Genomic DNA, 19,557 nt, shown 5'->3' with positions numbered 1-19,557 from the left:
GGAAACCCCACAAAATTTAGTATCATTATGTGCATCAGAGTACGTAGTTTTATTTTCGGATTGGCAGCAGGTTAAAATACGAACTTTCTTGAATATTTTTAGAGAGGATATTTTCTAAAGAACTTAACTCCAAACGTGCACCATATAGCAAACCAACATCTTTTTGAAACTGCAGCGTCAGAATGATTTATAGCATCCCTGATAGAGGAGGTATCGTTGTTTTATTGATTGGAGTAAGGAAAATTTTGAAAGCTTTATAGCTTTTAGTTCCATTTCTGCTTGCTTTGTGATTCAACTGGTTCATTTAATTTACCTACCTTCATTAAGGGCATAATAAGGACTTAAGCAGATTTAAAATTTCTCAACTTCTGGAAACTTAAGCTTTCTGAGCTGAATTGTTTCTTTAAATAATGTGTAGGGAAGAGATCCTACGAGTCTTCCCACTCGTTTAAAGCACACGCTAAGCACTTTCTATAAAGTTGGACAGGTTCACTGTAGGAGTTAGTACCTTGTCTTTGAAGACGGCACATCCGGGTCACCCTGGAGGCAGGCAGAGGCCCCGCCCTTCTAGGGGTGGCGCCACGGCCAATTAGAACGTCCCGCCGCCACGATCCGCCACGTCCTCCCAGCGCGCTGGAGGCGGAGCCTGCGCAGCGCGATCCTCGAACGTATCGATTGCCACGCGGGTTCGAACCATGGCTGAGAGCGACCGCATACCTCAGGCCCGGGCGCTTCTGCAGCAGTGCCTGCACGCCAGGCTGCAAGTACGCCCAGCCGAGGGAGACGCCGAGAGCCAGTGGGTGGAGGTAACGTCAGCCCGCCACTCCGGTACCGCGTGCAGGGGCGGGCCTTCTCGCGTTCTTTTGGTGATGTGCTTCCCGCCCCCCCACCGCCTCTCCCTCTCCTCTGGAGGTGCGTGGCGCCGGCACGTGCTGTGGGCGGTGCGGACTTCCGCCCGGCCCGCCCACCTCCTCCCGCAGAGACAGGCCGGGGTTGGCTTGTCCGGCCGCTATTGCGTTGACGGCACTGGCGCTTTCTCCTTCAGACCTATTCCGGAAGAGCGTGTCCCCTACTTAGGACCGCGGGAATTTGAACTTCGTCTAACCTTCTGCCCACCTGAGCTCGGTGGACTTGAGGCCTAATTGTCTCAGATCTCTTGCTTCAGAAGAGCGAGGGCCTTGCCACGCCCTTTGCTTTGGGCTGCTGGTGGCTAGTGCTGGTCTGGTTCGAGCTTGTAGGTTAGATGAGTTGAAATGTTAAAGACCTGTTGTGACTTGTGCTCCAGGTCCTGTGGAATTCCCTCTTACGTAGTCTGCAGCTAGGCAAAGAAATGAGACTAACCTTGAAACAATTATTTTTTCAAGAAACTTAAAAAATTTACGTATTTGCAACTAGAAACAAAGACTACTACTTTTATTATAATGTTGCGTTGTTGTTAAACACAGTTCCTCCGGAGAATTTAATTTGCACCGATAGGATTTCCTTCTACTTTAATACTTGCCCTTTAAAGACAGCCTGCCCCAAGTCTATGCAAAAACAAATAAAAAGTTCTTTAATGCCCCTGGCCTATTTTTGGAGTAAGTTAAAATGAAGAAAAAATTAGTTGATAATTAAGGCTTTTTGGAGATACTCGAAAACTTAATGTAGGAGCATCTTTTTCACTCATCTGCTGGATTCGTTCCCAGATCTAGCCTTCCTTAACACAATCCTAGTCATTATGTTAAATATTATCCATAAATCATGATATGTGGGTGGTTATTCTTAAATCAGAATCTCTTACTCTCTGCTAATTTAGAAATATTTATAGACGTAAATATTCCTATATTTCCTCCTACCCATTTCTTTCTCAAAAGTTCATGTTTCTTGTTTTTGCTGTGCCCCCGCCCTTTTTTGAGGTCTTGATTTCTCTTCCGTCTTGTGGAATTTTGTTCTTTTCATATTTGTCATCCTATCCAAAGAATTGCCTATTTTTATAGTTAACTCTTGGGACTATAAATTCCAAACTATTAATCATTTAAATTTCTTAACATTTTAAAAATCTTTTTATATTCTTCATGCTGCATCTCCTTATGCAAAATCAGAGATTTTATTGCAGCCTTCCAAACTATCAGTTTGTGTTGATAAACTTTAAAAGCTATTCTAAAACTTTCCCTTTCACTCCCACACATAGCTAAGTTAGTATAAAGAGCTGACAAGTAATTAGGTAGTGAGAAAGTAAATTTTTTCCTCTTTCTCAAACATCCTCTTCCCTATTCTATTAAAAGTTATAATTTTTTTAAAGTATTGTTTTAATTGTCAAAAGATTTGAAGGTTACTTTGTGTTCTCAGTTTTATTCATTTAGACTTTTGCTGATACAGGCTAATGTTTTTATTCCTGAAAGGTGAACTTTTAAAAAAATTATGGTGAGAGTGGGGCGCCTGGGTGGCACAGCGGTTAAGCGTCTGCCTTCGGCTCAGGGCGTGATCCCGGCGTTATGGGATCGAGCCCCACATCAGGCTCCTCCACTAGGAGCCTGCTTCTTCCTCTCCCACTCCCCCTGCTTGTGTTCCCTCTCTCGCTGGCTGTCTCTATCTCTGTCAAATAAATAAATAAAATCTTAAAAAAAAAAAAAAATTATGGTGAGAGGGGTGCCTGGGTGGATCAGTTGGTTAAGCATCTGACTCTTGGTTTCAGCTCAGGTCACGATATCGTGAGTGGTGGGATCCAGCCCTGCACTGGGCTCCTAGCTTAGCAGGGATTCTGCTTGAAGATTGTCTCCCTCTGCCCCTTCCCCTGCTCATGCATGTGCTTGCTGTCTCTGATCTCTAAAATAAATAAATCTTAAAAATTAAAAAAAAAATAACTATGGTGAGAATTATATGTAATTTCCTATATATTTAAATTATTTTCTACCAAAAGAAGCTGTAAGAAAAGTGGTTCTGACTTGAAGAGGGAAACTTGCAGGTCACAACTTAAGATCTATTATTGGAATAAACTAAAACACCCTAATGAGGAGGTAGTGTGGTGGGTGGAAAGAACAGGTGTCTATTTCTCCTTATCATTAGATACTTAATTCTGACATTGCAAGTGTCCAAATACAAATATGCCTGAGATTTTGACTGTACTTGAGATTTGGGCTGATACTAAAACAATCCCAGTGGAGTGGCCTGTGACAATGGTACAAATATTTGTATCATTCATCATGCCAGCTCCTTACTATGGTTGTGCTTTGGAGACCTTTGCTTGTTCCAGAAGCACATTTACAGTTCTTAAAAATTACTTATTTTCCAGTAAATCAAGTGTGAGTGCAAAACTGCATTTATGTTTGTGTAGAAGACTATTTAGATAACACATACAGCCTGTAAGATACAGTTGAACTTAAACAAACAACAGAAAAATTGAGTCCCTATCATGTCTGTAAAGTGTTTTGGGAATAAAAATGTAAAATAAATTGTGCTTCAGCCCTTAAATTTATTTTTACATACTAATTTAATAAACACATATATAGCTCTTATTATGAACTAGGCACTGTTTTAAGCACTTTACAAATATTAATTCATTTAATCTTTATAATAGCTCTTGGACTCAATCTACAAAATAAGAAATTTAATGATTCACTCAGCAAAATCAGAGTCATTTCTCATTTCTCTCTTTTCCATATATATCCAACAAGAGCTAATAAAAAAATACCCAAGTCATTATATTTAAAAGATTACATTCCTCAGGCACCTGGGTGGCTCAGCCGGTTGGGCATCCAATTCGATTTCAGCTCAGGTCATGATCTGAGGGTGATGGGATCAAGTCCTGCTTAGGTGGGCTCTGCGCTGGGGGTGGAACCTGCCTGGGATTCTCTCTCTCTCTCCCTCTCCCCCTCTCCTCTTCACGCACTCTCTCTCTCTTAAAAAACAAAAACAACTTACATTCCTGATAACAGACTACCTCATGATGTAGAACTTAGTATCATAAATGCAGTATCAAGACATAATCATGTTGATTTAAAGCATTAACAATAACAAAAAATAACTGGACAGTTTCTTGGAATTTATTGAAGTAGAGTCAGACCCTTAGTTTTATTACCTGCAAGTAAACGGATTTGGAGAAATAAACAGTAATGATGTCAAAAGACATCAGTCACGCTGTTGCTTATACATCAGCCATATATAATGTGAATTCATTTGGTGTTGACTAAATGGGGCTCTGCAAACTAAACACTTCTAAGTGTCAGCCTTACTTAGGGGAGAGGAGGCTAGTTCATCATAGTCATCATGACTTTGTTTAGAAGTAAATGTTTGAGGGTACAGCTTGTGGTCTTCACTGCTCTTGGTCATATCTTAACCTTAATTTTTGTAAGAAATGATAATTGAGGTGATTAAATATTGGAAAAGGTTTTATTTTCTCCCATAGTTAAGAAATCAAATCTGTTTATAAAAATCTATTTATCTTCCTTTGGGTTTAATTTCCATTTAACAGTTCTGAAATTTTATTCATTTACCTCTCTATCTCTAGTTTTTTTCTAATCTCAATTTTCTCTGGTGATCTCTCATAGGTTCAGAGAGGATTAGTAATCTACGTGTGTTTTTTCAAGGGAGCTAATAAAGAACTTCTTCCCAAAATGGGTACGTATTTGATGTTTGTTTTTAAAAGTAAAAATGAATAGTAACAGATAGATGAACCAGAAGGGGTAAAAACGACAGTCTTAAGTTGTACTGGTAAATTTTAAATGAGTTACCTCTACAGTTGTTGGCTTTAGCTATGTTTGCCTTTTGCGAAGTTTAAAGTAGGCAAGTGTGGTGGAATTCTTTCAAAACATCTGCACCATCTCAGATGGCTTATAGATTGGTTTAGAAGAGTGTACGCACACACACGCACACACAGACAACACACTTAAGATTTAGCCTCGTTTCTATCAGAAACGTGTTAGAAGCAGGGTGGCCACATAGGGAGAAGCAGATGCTTCATTTCTTAATATAGCTTCCTTATCTCCCACAGTCCCTGACAGGGGCATGTAGGTGACATGGTATGTGCAAGATGTGGGTCCCATCAAATCTGGACAGCTAAGTCTTACATCATTATTATGGAAAATTTTAAATTAACTATTCACCTTTTTTTAATAAGAAGTGTATATAAACATAAGGTTCTCCTGATCTTGAACAAAGCCCAGTGTCATCACAACCACACCTCCTCCAGGGACAGAAAAGCAGGGTCAGTGTTATCTCTGAACACTAATTTACCTGCCTGCAGTTCGCCACTGTTCTTAATAGTCCATAGCATTGCACATTCCTTGTGATAATTACGTAGTTTCAGATACACCACATCAAGTACTAGATAGTATTTGATAAAATAATTATGTACAAAAAAACCTGAATTAGTGAAGCTATCCCTAAGGTTGTGGACAGGTTATATTCTCTTATTGGTAGAGGACAGACCCATTAGTTGGATTAATAAGAAATATAAATTATACAAATGGGTAGTTGCAACATGCAGAAGTTAATCTAGAAGAGCTCAAGTAGTGGAACTCCAGGGTCAATAGCCCAATGAGGAACGTCTGGGGCAAAAGTCTAAAAACTCCAAGAGGTGATTTTATACCAAGACATCAAACATGTCCACTTTGTCAGGGGATGAAAACTAGACTTAAAGGACTACGATAGGTGAGGGTAGAAAGCCAATAACTGATGGTTTGAAATTTGATTCTAGAGGATAATAGGGAACTTTATAGGGTTTAAAGAGAAAATGAGGGGGCACCTGGCAGGCTCAGTCAGTGGAGCATGCAGCTCTTGATCTCAGTATCATGAGTTCGAGCCCCATGTTGGATATAGAGATTACTTTAAAAAAGAGAGAGAGAGAGAGAGAGCAAATGAAATGAGGGCTCCTATTACAGAGGATGATTTGCCAAGACCTATTGCTTGGGTATCGGACATTCTGTCCGTTTTCCTAAATTATATTTTGCCTTGAATTAAATCTTTATTGACCATAGTAGAAATCTACAAAAACAGGAAGAGAATTTTTGTCATTGTAACTCAAGATTGACTCCTAATGTTGTTTCATACTTTCTTAAGTGACTCTTAAGCATAATAAAATGAAATGAACCAACCAAATCCAAGCTATATTTTGTGTTAGAGTAAATAAATCCTGCACACTTCCATCTATGTCTGGGTTCACTTTGAAAACGTTAAGATTGTGCTGAATTAGGAGGTCCACCTTAACTCTTTTAGTGGACAGTCTAAAACAAAACTGTATAGATCACTATTCTCAGTAAAGAACTGTGATTCTGTCCCATTCTGCTGGCATGAGTTATAAACAAAAACAGTCCATCTATTATTGATAGCATTAGCTTGTACTTCCCTCTATTCCAGGAGGCAAAGTAAGCCAGTGTGATGGGATTCTCTTAAAACCCCACTTCATACTTAATACATGGATTCTGATCTTCCTAATCAAATCATGTACCCCTTGGGAACATAACCAGTTATATCCATAAAGTTACGTGGCTAACATAGAGATGTGCAGAATCTTTCTCAATTCATCTTCGATATAATTGAACTGAGATCCAGGGACCTGTCAAAGCTTAACTTCCCATATACATCATTAGAGATACTTGATTGATAACCTGTCTTAAGATCTTTGAGCTTCCAACATGCCATTAATTCATTGTCTCATTTTAATTTTACTTACATTTGTATATTTATTATATTTATTTCTACATACTGATATTTGTATACCAAAACATTAATGAATTCTCAGTTATAGCCAGTAGAGGGAGGTGTGTGGAAGTATAATAAATTGTACCTACCTCCCTTGCCTGTAATTCCAAAATTATCTACTTAGTCTGTCACTACCCTGATGCCTGGATAGCTGGATAGAGATTTCCCTTGGAACGAAGTGCTCTGGAGAGTTACAGCTTCCTTAGAAGTAATCCATAACAACTGCTGGCTGTGTAGCAAAGTCCTATTCATAATAGAGAAAATTAGAGGTATTTTAAAATAGATATTTGTTGAAAATTGAAAATGCTTAATGCATACTTTAGGAATGCATTTGGGTGTTCATCTTGGCAGGTTTCTACCAGGTTAATTCCCTGGTTTGTAGAGTGGGGCAAACATACTGAGTGCTTACTAATATTTACTACAAACCCTCCCATACTTGAAACCATTGACAACCCTACTAGAAAGCATATCTTTTCAAACCTAATTATTGGGTAGGAGTGTGAGATCTTTGTAGTTTCTTTTACCATTTGTCCTCTGAGGAATATTCCTTTTTTTTTTTTTTAAGATTTTATTTATTTATTAGAGAGAGAGTATGTGTGTGTGTGTGTCTGTGTGTGTGTGTGCGCGTGTGCGCAAGCATGGGGAGGGGCAGAGGAAGAGGAGAGAATCTCAAGCAGACTCCATGCTGAGCATGGAGCCCAATGGGTGGCTTGATCTCACCGCCCTGAGATCATGACCTAAGCCGAAATCAAGAGTTAGATGCTTACCCGACAAGCTACCGAGGAGCCCTTGAGGAATATTCTTTATAAGCAGAAGTTATTTATACCCTTGATAGAGTCAAGAAGCCCTAAGGCTATTCATATTAGGTGTTTCTTTAGTTTATTGTTTTGAAAATAGCTAATGTTGAGATGTAAAGGTTTTCTAAGTTTAGATTTTTAGCTACACATAGATATTTATGGCTTTTTTGACAGTTCTTATTAGCTATAAGAATATAGTTTCATAAATGCCATAAAAATAATAACACCATGTTTTCTTCTGTGTATATGAACATAATGCCAATATACATGTTAATTTACTTTTTTGGTTGTGACAGTGAATTTCTGATGATGCTTGCTTTGACCTTTACTCCTCTCCCATGGGTTACATTTGTCATATGATTGGACCATGTTAAATAGTGCCTTTGAAATTATGAAACCACAAAATTATCTGGTTTTCTTTTTATTTTTTTATTTTTAAAGTTTTTTTTTTTAATTTATTTGACAGAGAGAGACACAGCGAGAGAGGGAACACAAGCAGGGGGAGTGGGAGAGGGAGAAGCAGGCTTCCCGCTGAGCAGGAAGCCCGATGCGGGGCTCAATCCCAGGACCCTGGGAACATGACCTGAGCCGAAGGCAGACGCTTAAAGACTGAGCCACCCAGGCGCCCCAAATTATCTGGTTTATAATCAGAGTAAACCTGGAACCTTTGTCTCAGCTTAGAACTCTAGGCAATTAAGTTACTCTAAGATTTCTATTTAATATTCTTTGTTGTAAAGCAGAATTTGGTGTGAGGAGGATTCATCATGGCCTTTTTCCAATGAGATTTGCTTATGGAATATAAAAAGGAACAAAAAGGCAAAACCTTCTCATGTATCCCCCTGGGGCAACAATATTTTGAGGTTTCAGTATACAGTTAATTTTTAGTCCTTACTGCATGAATTTATTGTTAGGAAATCTTGACTGCGCAGTTGGATTTAAAACATCATGACATTTTTTGCATGAAATTTGCCTCATTTTTCATGCTTAGATCACTTACCTTAGTGAGGCAGTTCTTTAAATCTGAATAGAGATTTTGGGTAAAAAGCATGAGCCAACAAACTAGATTTTAAACATGAGATTTGCTGACTGGATGATTACTGCTTTTCTTCATGTTTGTTTCTCATTTCAAGACGTTTTCCCTTTCTTCCCCACCCAGTTAATACACTGTTAAATGTGAAGTTAAGTGAAACAGAAAATGGCAAGCATGTGTCTGTATTGGATCTACCTGGCAATGTTCTAATCATCCCTCAAGCCACCCTTGGGGGGAGAGTAAAAGGAAGAAACATGCAGTATCACTCTAACTCTGGAAAAGAAGAAGGCTTAGAACTTTATTCCCAATTTGTGACTCTATGTGAAAAAGAACTGGCTGCCAACAGCAAGTGTGCCGAAGCTGGGGTTGTGGTGGAACATGGTACTTACGGGAACAGGCAGGTGTTGCAGCTGGATACCAACGGACCATACACACACCTAATTGAGTTTTGAAAAATTAAAAGTTAGCTTCTACAGTTGTTTTCTGGTATAAAATGATCTCAACTATAATTAGATTTTCTTCCTCTTCTTGAATACACTAATCTGTGGCATTTTTAGGAAAGAAAATCCTGGGTCCCATCCATACCTCTGCAACCTGTTAATTAGATGGCCTGGCCTTGCCAAGTCACCAAACGCTAGATCTCAGTCACCTTTTGTCCTGCTTTCCCCTACACTTCCATTTGAAAACTTGAAAAATGCTTTCTATTCACTTTATAGTCATTGTGGAAATGTTCTTAGCTGTATTTAAGTATTGTGCATGAAGAATTTTGTGCAATCAAGAAAAATATGTCTTATACCCTCAAATGTATGAAGTATGTAATAAAAATAACTTTGTATTAAAATTAGGTACAATCCCACACAAACCGATTACAGTTTTGTCAGTTTTTTTTTACTATTTTAGTTTTCCATATTCTGAGCAAAAACAATATGCTATTTACTATTCCTTTTAATAATACCTGTGAAAATGTAATCTAGAAATGTTATTGTGCATTATATTACTTTCCAAGGACATCCAACTACTTTAAATAATTTTGAAAATCTTTAGTTGAGGGAGGCCTGGGTGGTTCAGTCGGTTAAGCATCTGCCTTCAGCTCAAGTTATGATCTCAGAGTCCTGGGATTGAGCCCTGCATCAGGCTTTCTGCTCAGCGGGGCGTGTGTGTCTCCCTCTGCCTCTGTGCTCTCTCGTTCTCTCTCACTCTCAAGCAAATAGATAAAATCTTTAAAAAATCTTTAGTTGATACAAGAACAAGATACGAAGATTAAAAATTATTTTTATTTAATATACCAATTGGTTAATTAATATTTCTGTTTCTCAGTTTTTTACCAAAATAATGTGTGTCTCATTTTCTGTCTTTGGTTTTTCAAAGTTACTGTTTTGTGAAATTAATGCTCATAAGTTTTTTAGGAAGTCCCTTCTTGCTTAGATTGCCATAATAGGAAAAAGAAAAAGGGAAGCTTTCTGCTGCAATTTTTGGAAACAAGCTGACTTGTTCTTTTCCATATTATTTAGATAACAATTTCGAGCCAGTGTTTTTTCTGTTAGTGAATATTTGTGCCGCACCCCCATACGTATGTTGAAGTCCCCCAAATTGATGGTATTTGGAGATTGGGCTTTAGGAGGTAATTAGGGTTAATGAAATCATAAGAGTGGGTCCCTCATGATGGAATTAGAATCTTCATAAGAAGAGTTACCAGAGAACTTGCTTGCTCTCTGCTCCCACCATGTGAGAATGCAATGAGAAGGGGGCTATCTACAAGCTAGGAAGAGAACCCTTATCAGAAACTGACCATGTTGACACCTTGATCTTGAACTTGCAGCCTCTAGACTGTGAGAAAATAAATTTCTGTTGTTCAGGCCACTCAGTGTATAGTTATTTTGTTAGGCCAACCTGAGCTGATGAAGATAGTGATACAAGATAGCTAATGAGGTAGATTTTTCACAGTCAAGAGAGGAAGATACATGAGAAACTGAAAGAATAAATGAATCAAAAGATAATATTCAGTTCTTGCAAACTCTTCTGACTTTATTTGAAAAGTTAGTTTGAAGAGTAAACACCAAATAATATTTCTAATTACCAAAAGATGAAGAAATTAACTTGAATAAACATCTTAAGTAGCTGCTAAAAATTCCTTTGTGTCATAATTTCTTTAGGTCTGTCCTAAGATGCTTAAAATTTTTGTTATCACAAAAATCCTATTACTCTATATCCTTCCTGTACTATTCTATTTTGGAACCTGAGAATCAATAACTGGCTTGGTAATGAGCTCATTGTCCTTAACTTTTGCTTTATTGATTCATGATACACTTATTGAAACGTAATAAACTATTCATAAACTTTCAAACTCCAATTTTCTCAAAGCTTCTCTGAGGTGTATCTGTCTTTCGAAAAGATTATGTGTTACCTATTTTAAATCATTTTGAATTTGTGTGTAGGTGAAATGCTGACTCATAGCCCTAGATTGCTGTTTTATAGTTCAGGCAATTTTTTACAAATTTGCTTGAGGAGAATAGCAATTTCAACTCCGCGAAGAGTTATTAAGCAGAAAGTGATGGCCAACTTTCATTTCCAAGGAGGCTAGGACAAGAGAGTTAAGACAGGAGAGATAGTGGATATGAAAATAATGACACCTTGGCTTTCTGTAGCTCTTCTGGCCCAAGGTGCTCAAAGAATCTTTAATAGATCCTTTTATCTTCCCAGTATATAACGAGGATAATGCTGTGGAAAGTAAGATAGTGCTTAAGTAATTTCCCCAAGATCACACGATAGGGAGGAATGATGTCCATCTTTCTACTTTTTCTCTAATGAGAATTATTAAAACTGAAATTGATCTTGGTAAAGGCTTAGCGTCTCCCAGTGTGGATCACTTGAGAAAGAACCAATAAATTGGTTTACTTACAGAATTAGGTGGCAGTATGGTTGCACCTAGTTTATGTGCCTTCTGCCTCTGTTTTTCTAAGATTCCAGAGTATCTCAATTAGAATTTCATTTCTAAGTATTATTTTATCTGACCATTTAGAAACAACATGGGCTCAATTATAGAAAATAGTGTATGTAAGACACAAATTAGCAATGAATGTGGTTTTAATATCTTGAATATACTCGTACAAAGTAAGATCAAATACAATTATCATTCCTTCATCAGTTCAAGTAAAAAAAAGCCCCACCATTGACGAACCATATCTGTATTTAATGATGATTTATTGACTCCATAATGAAAGAACTCAACTTATCAAATATAAAGAGCAAATACTGTGGAGTCCTATGCCACTTGTCTTGGAGAATAAAAATTCACATTGGTGTCTTAAGACAGTGACATGTCCTATTTTTACTATCCATGGTTAATACTGCAGAGGGCATGACTTGCTATACTTAAATGTATTTAGGGCACCTGGGTGGCTCTGGGTTCAGTGTCCGACTCAGTTTTGGCTCAGATCATGGTCTCGGTTGTGAGATCAAGCCCCCATCAGGCTCCCCATGCAGTGTGGAGTCTGCTTGAGGTTCTCTGCCTCTCCCTCTCCTCTGCCCCTCCTCCCGTTCACATGGATGCTCTCTCGCTTGCTCTCTCTCAAATAAATAAAACCTTTAAATGTATTTATTAAGTTTAGTCATCCCCAAACTTACTGAAATTTTTTTAAAAACCTAGAAATGCCTTACCTGTTAATTTATTGAAATAATACTAGTTTGGAAAAGGGAAGATCTATAGAAAAATAACATTTTCATTCTGAAGCCACACTGTAGTGATGACTTTAAATGTTTGATAGTCTCCTAATTATTCTCCCTTCCTCCTATTTCTCCTGCCTCTAATCTTTTTTGCAGACCATCTATCTCCAAGGTAATGATCCTAGAACATTCTTTTCTCCTTGATATTCCACAGTTCAGAAACTTTTTTTCATTAAGTTGTTTATTCTAACCCCAGGATAGTTAATGTACAGTGTTATATTACCGTTCAGAAACTTTTACAACCTTTTATCTATGGGTCAAAGTCTGAATTTCTGAAGTTGGAATGAAAGTTCTCCATACTCCTTAGGAGTGAATGAAATCATGCGGGGAGAACTGTAGAGAGGACCAAAGTCAGAATCTTGGGAAAACATAAAGGAAGAGCAAACAAATGAGAGTCCAGGGGACACTATAGAGATCAGAAATGCAGAGAGAACCCAAAAAATGCAGTATTAACAGAAAGTAATTTTCAAGATGTAAATAGTAACAAAGTAAGTGCCACATATTGAAGAAAAACTGGATAACACAGACTGAAGAGAGACCTCTAGGCCCAGCAGTTAGGTATTTTCAAGCTTCTGGAAAATGGGGGTTAATTTTACAAGACTCAGGAGAAGTAGAAAAAGAGTCTTAATCTTTCAGCCTTGGGCAGAGTGTCTCAAAGTGCGCCAGTGGACCAGGAATCACCTAGAGCCTAATATTTTGACAAAATGCAGTTTTTTAGGACCATCCCAAATGTGCCATATTAGAATCTCAGGACTTAGAATCTATCTACTCACCAGTGACCCTGGGTGATTCTCAGGAACACCAGAATCCCAGAATCACTGCTGCTCGGAGTGAAGCCCAGACTTCTAAGGCTGCTGTCACAGTTTTATAGTGTGGCTCCAGCTTGACTTTTTTTTTTTTTTTTTTTAAGATTTTGTTTATTTGAGACAGAGAGAGCAAGAGCACGAGTTGGGGGGAGGGGCAGAGGGAGAGGGAGAAGCAGACTCCCCATTGGTCAGGGAGCCTAATGCGGGGCTTGATTTCAGGATTCTGGGATCATGACCTGAGCCAAAGGCAGATGCTTAACTGGCCGAGACACCCAGGTGCTCCTCCAGCTTGACTTTCTAACCCTTTCTCCCACTACCCCCACTAGAAATTTTCCAATGTAATTCTGTTTTTCTTAAATCATGCCTATGCCTGAGTTGCTCTGTACTTTCCTAAATCCATCACCATTCAATATCTAGCTCAAGTCAATCTCTTCTGATCCCAGAGTAATTTGTCCTGCCTCTACCTTCCTCCAAATTGTAGTTGTCCCACTGTTGACACTTGTGATGACTCTTATGAGTTTGAGTACTTTGGCTTTAAATTTTTTATGTTTTATGTGTCTTAACTGTAAGAGTATAAATAACATTGGGCAGAGACAATATAATAGTGAGCATACATAACATAGTATAATGTGTTTTGTAACCTCTCACAGTACTTCCACAGCACTGTGTATGTTGTCCATGCTCATAATTCTCAGTAAATAGTACCTGAATTAATATGAACATATATTGAGCACCTGGGTGGCTCAGTCGTGATCACAGGGTTGTGATATCGAGACCCATACTGCGCATGGAGTCTGCTTAAGATTCTCTCTCTCCCTCTGCCCCTGCCCTGCTTCCTCTCTTAAAAAAAAGGCGGGGGGAGAGCTCTAGGATCTAAAAGCACTATCCCTAGGGCACCTGGGTGGCTCAGTTGGTCAAGCATCTGCCTTTAGCTCAGGTCATGATCCCAGGGTCTTGGGATCAAGTCCCACATCGGGTTCCTTGCTCAGCGGGAGCCTGCTTCTCCTTCTCCCTCTGCTGCTCCCCCTGCTTGTGCTCTCTCACTTGTGTGCTCCCTCTCTCAAATAAATAAATAAAATCTTTGAAAAATATATGAAGATATGTCAGTGGCCAGGATACTCTTAATTTTGGATCAGTAATGCCAGCATTTCATATATGGATTTCTTTGCTACCGAGGAATAAAAAGAGGTTGCAATGTACAGGAAGTAAGTTTAATATAGCTACACCTTGCTTCGATACAATAGGTAACACCAGAAAAGTTAGAGGAAAATTAAGACAGATTGAGATTCAATGCAATTGTGAGCATTGCTGTTTCTATTTTATTACTTTATTACATCAGAGTGGTCACTTCACATTTTCTTAAGGTTCACTCTCTCTATATTTATAGTATAACTGTACTTCCGTAATAGCCCTGTACTTTAAAAAGTGTACAAAAAGCAAGCCATTCTAAAAATACAGAAGGGGAAAACTATTTCATTTAAGAAAACCTATATTTGAGCCCTCATGAAACAAACATTGTGAACAAATAAAAATGTCTTTATTTTATTTATAAATACGAATTTTACAGCATCAAGCTTTATATGACCCTTCTATATTTAGTTACAAAATAAAGCAGTTGTGGGATGCATCACAAATAGCCAACTTTGTGATAAATATGACCCTACTTCTTTACCGGACTTTCCCATATAAATGAATTTTTTGCACTGAGTTAACCAGCATTTTTTCTCTTAAGCTTAATAAAATTTGACCTATTACATCAGTTTTTTTTTTTTTCTGAATGTGAAAAGAATTTATGTAGAGAATGTACCACACCCTGTGTAACAGCATCTGAGAACCATTAGCTATAAACAGTTGGGGTTGGGAAAGTAATTGTGGACTTTATTGAAGGAGGGGTGTAGTTTGAGTTTAAGGGAACATCTGACTGCAAAAATGCATCCTTGACTCCAACTTAGAGATACTGTTTACTTAGCTTTGTTCTCACATAGATAAACTAAGGCACATTTTCTACGCAAGGCATTCTTTTTTTTTTTTTTTCCTTTTTTGAGAGAGAGCGAGAGCTGGGGGAGGGGGAGAGGAAGAGAGAGAATCTTAAGCATGCTCCACGCCCAGCACGTACCACAATCCTGAAGTTATGACCTCCTGACCTGAGCCAAAATCAGGAGTCTGAGGCTTAACCGACTGAGCCACCCAGGCACCTCTCAAGGCATTCTTTTAATCTACTTCACATCCCCAAGGAAGTCTCTTCCTGAGTAGATATGATCATCTTCAAAGTTTAGTTTGCTCAGTGCCTGGATTAATTTATTTCCTCATTACGTTCAGGTAGTCCACATGGCTTTGATTTCTTTTCACAGTATGCATGCTTGCCTTTTTTAAGCCAGATGTTGAAATTTTTCTTTTTTTTTTTAAAGATTTTATTTATTTATTTGTCAGTGAGAGAGCACAAGCAGGGGGAATGTCAGACAGAGGGAGAAGCAGGCTCCCCACTGAGCAGGGAGCCAGATGCTGGACTCAATCCCAGGACCCTACGATCATGACCTGAGCTGAAGGCAGATGCTTAACCACTGAACCACCCAAGCATCCCTAAAATGTTCTTTTAACATTTGCTTAATACTACATCATGGATAGTTGCTCTCCACTTAAAGGTTGTAGTCTTTAGAATCTGTGGATCAGCAGTTGAGCCGAGAGCTGTGCAAAATATAAATTATTTAAATATGATCCTTAATCTCAAGGAATTTACCATGTAGTAGGGGACATGATAGACACAAATATACTAGGTAATATGTGGTCAGTGATATCTGGATGATGCTATCTATGAACTATTGAGTAGCAGTAGATAGAGAGGATACTTCTGGCTGGAGTGGTGAATCCCTGTTGCTGACAAAGATATGGCAATTTGAGCTGTCCCTTGAAGAATAGGTAGAATTTCTATAGGCCCAAAAGAGGGGGTAGGGGTGCATTTCTATTAGTTGGACTAATAGATGTCATTGGAGGCTTTTAAAGAGAAGAGTGACATCATTAAAACAATTTTAAGGAGGCTAGACCTGGCACTGGTACGTGAGGATTTCAAAGAGAAGAAAATTTGGCGGCAGGAAGACTTTTTTTTTTTTTAGTTGTACAGATATAAGGAGGTTGAGGCTAACTTAAAACATGATAGTGGCTGTGAACATGGAAATAAACATAATTGGAGATACTGAAAGGTGTTTGAAAACAAATACACTCAAGGCAGCTGCCTGGTTGTGGTGGGGCTAAAGGGAGGAATCAGAAATTAAAATCTCATGTGTGGGTTACTGAAGAAGGTGAATTCAGATTTTAGTATGTTGAGCTTGAGAGACCTGAAGGTTTACCCAAGTGGAAATGCCAAGCAGCTTTGTTACTTAGGGCAGAGAGAGTACAGATTTGGAAATCTTATTTATGAAAGTGGTAGTTGAAGCCCCAGAAATAGACAAGATTCAATCATCCAGTATTCACTGAGTGCCTACTCTGGTACGTATAAGAAGTACATTAAAAAAGGAAAGGGCAATTTCTGTCCTCTTGGAGATTGTAACAACTGGTGTGTTAAGGCAGTTAACTGGAACGCAGAGAAAGTGGAGGTGCCAAAAGAGATAAAAACACTACTGTGGAGATTTGGAGATAGAGATCTCATCTAGTTAGGGGAGCACTAACATTTCAGTATAATTTTGAAAGTTAAGAGATAACGAGAGGGGGCACCTGGGTGGCTCTGTCAGTTAAGCATCTGCTTTCAGCTCAGGTCATGATCCCAGAGTCCTGGGATAGAGCCCGGCTCAGCGGGAAGCCTGCTTCTCCCTCTCCCTCTGCGACTCCCTCTGCTTGTGCTCTCTCACTCTCTCTATCAAATAAATAAGTTTTTAAAAAATTTTTTTAAAAGCTATGAGAGAGGATATAGAGAACAACAAAGCACTTGAGTTTCAACCAGATTTAGAGCAACAGACAGAAGAGGAAAAATTGACAAAGGAAGATCAGACAGATATAGATAGGTGGAGAAAGTGGAAAAAATAAGTGGAAACACCAGTATCCTGGAGTTTAAGGTTTCAATAATTGGGGGAAGTGGATGCAAACATATAGAAAAGCTGAAAGAATTATATACTTAACACCCATATACCCACAACCTGGATTCTGTAGTTAGCATCTTGCTGTATTTGCTTTAATACCTATCTATCTATCTGTCCATTCCAAGAATGACACTACTTTGTTTTGCCAATTGTTTTAATTTATTCCTCCTCTTTCCTCGCTTTTTGCCTCTACTGATTAAGCCTCTCCCCTCAGAAGCCCAGCTTGTTGTGAGCCTGCTGCATTTCACTGATATGCCCAGATTCACTATACTTATTTATAGGAAACCTCTCTACTCCATGTGCCTTTTCTGTCTTTAAAGAAAGGTCCCAAATGATGGTTCGTGGGAGAAATAATATTCCCACCCTTCAAGTTAGTTTAGTTAGCTCTCCCTGGAAGTCTGAACCTGAGCATAGAGAAGAATACTGTTTCTAAATGACTCCATGATTTGTCTAGCTTTCTAGCAGCTTATCAAAAGATGGTTTGATAACCTTAACTGGAATTACTACAAAAACTTGTTTAAATGCAAATTCCTGCAACTCACCCTGGAACTACTGAATCAGAATTTCTAATGTGAAGCCTGGGAATCTGCATCTTAACAGTCAGTTTCCCCACCTGTGACTCTTATACAGACTAGCATGTGAGAATTGCTTGTATAGTGGTAACATCTCCAGACCAAGAGTCCGGAGACTTCCGGTGGAGTCTCAGCTTTCCCATGGACTGTGTGTGTTATCCTACCCTAGGGTAACTCAATCCCTCTAGGACGTATCGTGAAAGGGAAGGAATTGTACTTGATCTAAGATTCTTCTTCTCTTGATTCTAAGGTCCTATTCAGCTCTGCCATTTTGTGGAACTCTTTAAACTGAATCCTGTAAATTAGAAGCTGTTGGTGAAATTTTAATCAGATGAACTGAAAAGAAATGTTTAGGATTATATTCATTTGAGCCATAGTTGTTTCCTTTCATTCAACTAGTACATGAGTTACTCATCACAATAACTAAATTCTTGCATCTCATGAGTTTTCATTTGGTTTTCCAAAGCAGAATCGTGGAATGAGCTTCAGGCATTTCACTCAGTCTTTTGCCATTTCATAGCTCCGTGTTTCCTTGGTGATTCCAGTGTTCATAGTCGGCCAGGTCCCCTCTGAACTGTTGCCACTCTGCATTCCTTTTACATTGTTGATAATAACCTTCTCTTCTTTCCTATAAAGAAAGTGAATTATTTTCTCAGGACTCTGAATTGGCAGAAGTTAATGCAAGTTTTAAAGCTGTATTTAGCAGGGAAGGAGAAAACATCTGATTGTCTTAAGCAACAATTAAATTTTGTGCCCTCAGTCACCTTGGTGTTGGGTAAGATTTTTTTCCATTATAAATCTGTGCCTAATTTTAGTATCAAGATGATTTCAGAATATTATTTTAAATGTTGCTCAGTGTTCTGGCTATCATCTCATAAATAATAATGATGAGTGCCCATATCCTCCAACAACGTTGTTTTTAATCTTTTTCTTCTCAGTGGTATTACAAATTTCCTATTTGCTAAACTTTTCCAAAAATGTTATTGGCAGATCTTATTTACTGAGTTCATGTGATCAGAATAAAGTCCATCCAGTATATAGCCCATATATTTGTGTTTATCCTAAAATATGTGTAGGAGTATAGTAATGGTATATTAATTCTCTTATTTTCTCCTCCTTTTTTCCTTGATATTTTCATTAGAAATAAGAAATTAAGCATTTTAATACTGAGCCACTGCTACCCTCGGTTTGATTAATATTTAAGATTTTTTAATTAACCAAATACTTACTACTTAGTATGTGCAAAGCAGCGGTTGACATCACAAGCAAACATAGACATATTGCAAGATACCTACCATTAAGTTTACAACAGTGATTCATCCTGAATTACACAGTAATCAGTAGAAAAAAATATTGGATTTTAGCCCTCCAAGGAGTTCTTTGTTGGATACACTTAGAATTCAAAAGACATAGTCTTTTAAGTAAGAATGGATTTAGGGGATGCCTGGGTGGCTCAGTCTGTTAAGTGTCTGCCTTTGGCTCAGATCATGATCCCAGGGTCCTGGGATTGAGTCCCACATTGGGCTCCTTGCTCAGTAGGGAGCCTGCTTCTCCCTCTGCCTGATAAATAAATAAACTCTTAAAAAAAAAAAGAATGGATTTAGAATCTGCTATATACACAGTTTTGGGAAACACGGGATAAAAATATAAAAAGTGCTCCCATCTTTGTAGGTTCATATCTTTATATATTTAAGGAGACAGAGAAATTGGGGCAGGGAACATAGATCTGAAAGTGAGTCACACATACGTAGTAGTTAAAGCCACCAAAGTTAATAGTATGGTGGTTCTTCAAAAAGAAAAAAAAAATAATAGAGCTACCATATGATTTAGCAATCCCACTTCTGAGTATATATAGAAAAGAATTGAAAGCAGATTCTCAAA

General features: G+C 38.3%; 1 protein-coding gene across 1 annotated transcript; it reads left to right on the top strand.

Moving 5' to 3' along the window:
• Nucleotides 1-548: 548 nt before the first annotated feature.
• Nucleotides 549-9,363, top strand: DTD2 (D-aminoacyl-tRNA deacylase 2). Its single transcript, XM_008710411.2, has 3 exons — nt 549-806; nt 4,527-4,596; nt 8,632-9,363. Exons 1-3 carry the CDS (start codon nt 696-698, stop codon nt 8,955-8,957), a joined length of 507 nt encoding a protein of 168 aa, XP_008708633.1. The 5' UTR covers nt 549-695; the 3' UTR covers nt 8,958-9,363.
• Nucleotides 9,364-19,557: the final 10,194 nt, after the last annotated feature.

This window comes from Ursus maritimus, unplaced genomic scaffold (assembly GCF_017311325.1).
Source record: "Ursus maritimus isolate PB19 unplaced genomic scaffold, ASM1731132v1 scaffold_36, whole genome shotgun sequence".
Classification (NCBI taxonomy): Eukaryota; Metazoa; Chordata; class Mammalia; order Carnivora; family Ursidae; genus Ursus; species Ursus maritimus.
This window is presented reverse-complemented; position numbering and strand designations above follow the sequence as displayed.

Bases quoted from the DNA above. Each gene is read 5' to 3' on its own strand.
- DTD2 (XM_008710411.2), top strand. From the start codon at position 696: ATGGCTGAGAGCGACCGCATACCTCAGGCCCGGGCGCTTCTGCAGCAG. The intron at 807-4,526 runs GTAACGTCAGCC...GATCTCTCATAG, and splicing joins CCGAGAGCCAGTGGGTGGAG to GTTCAGAGAGGATTAGTAAT. The intron at 4,597-8,631 runs GTACGTATTTGA...TTCCCCACCCAG, and splicing joins AGAACTTCTTCCCAAAATGG to TTAATACACTGTTAAATGTG.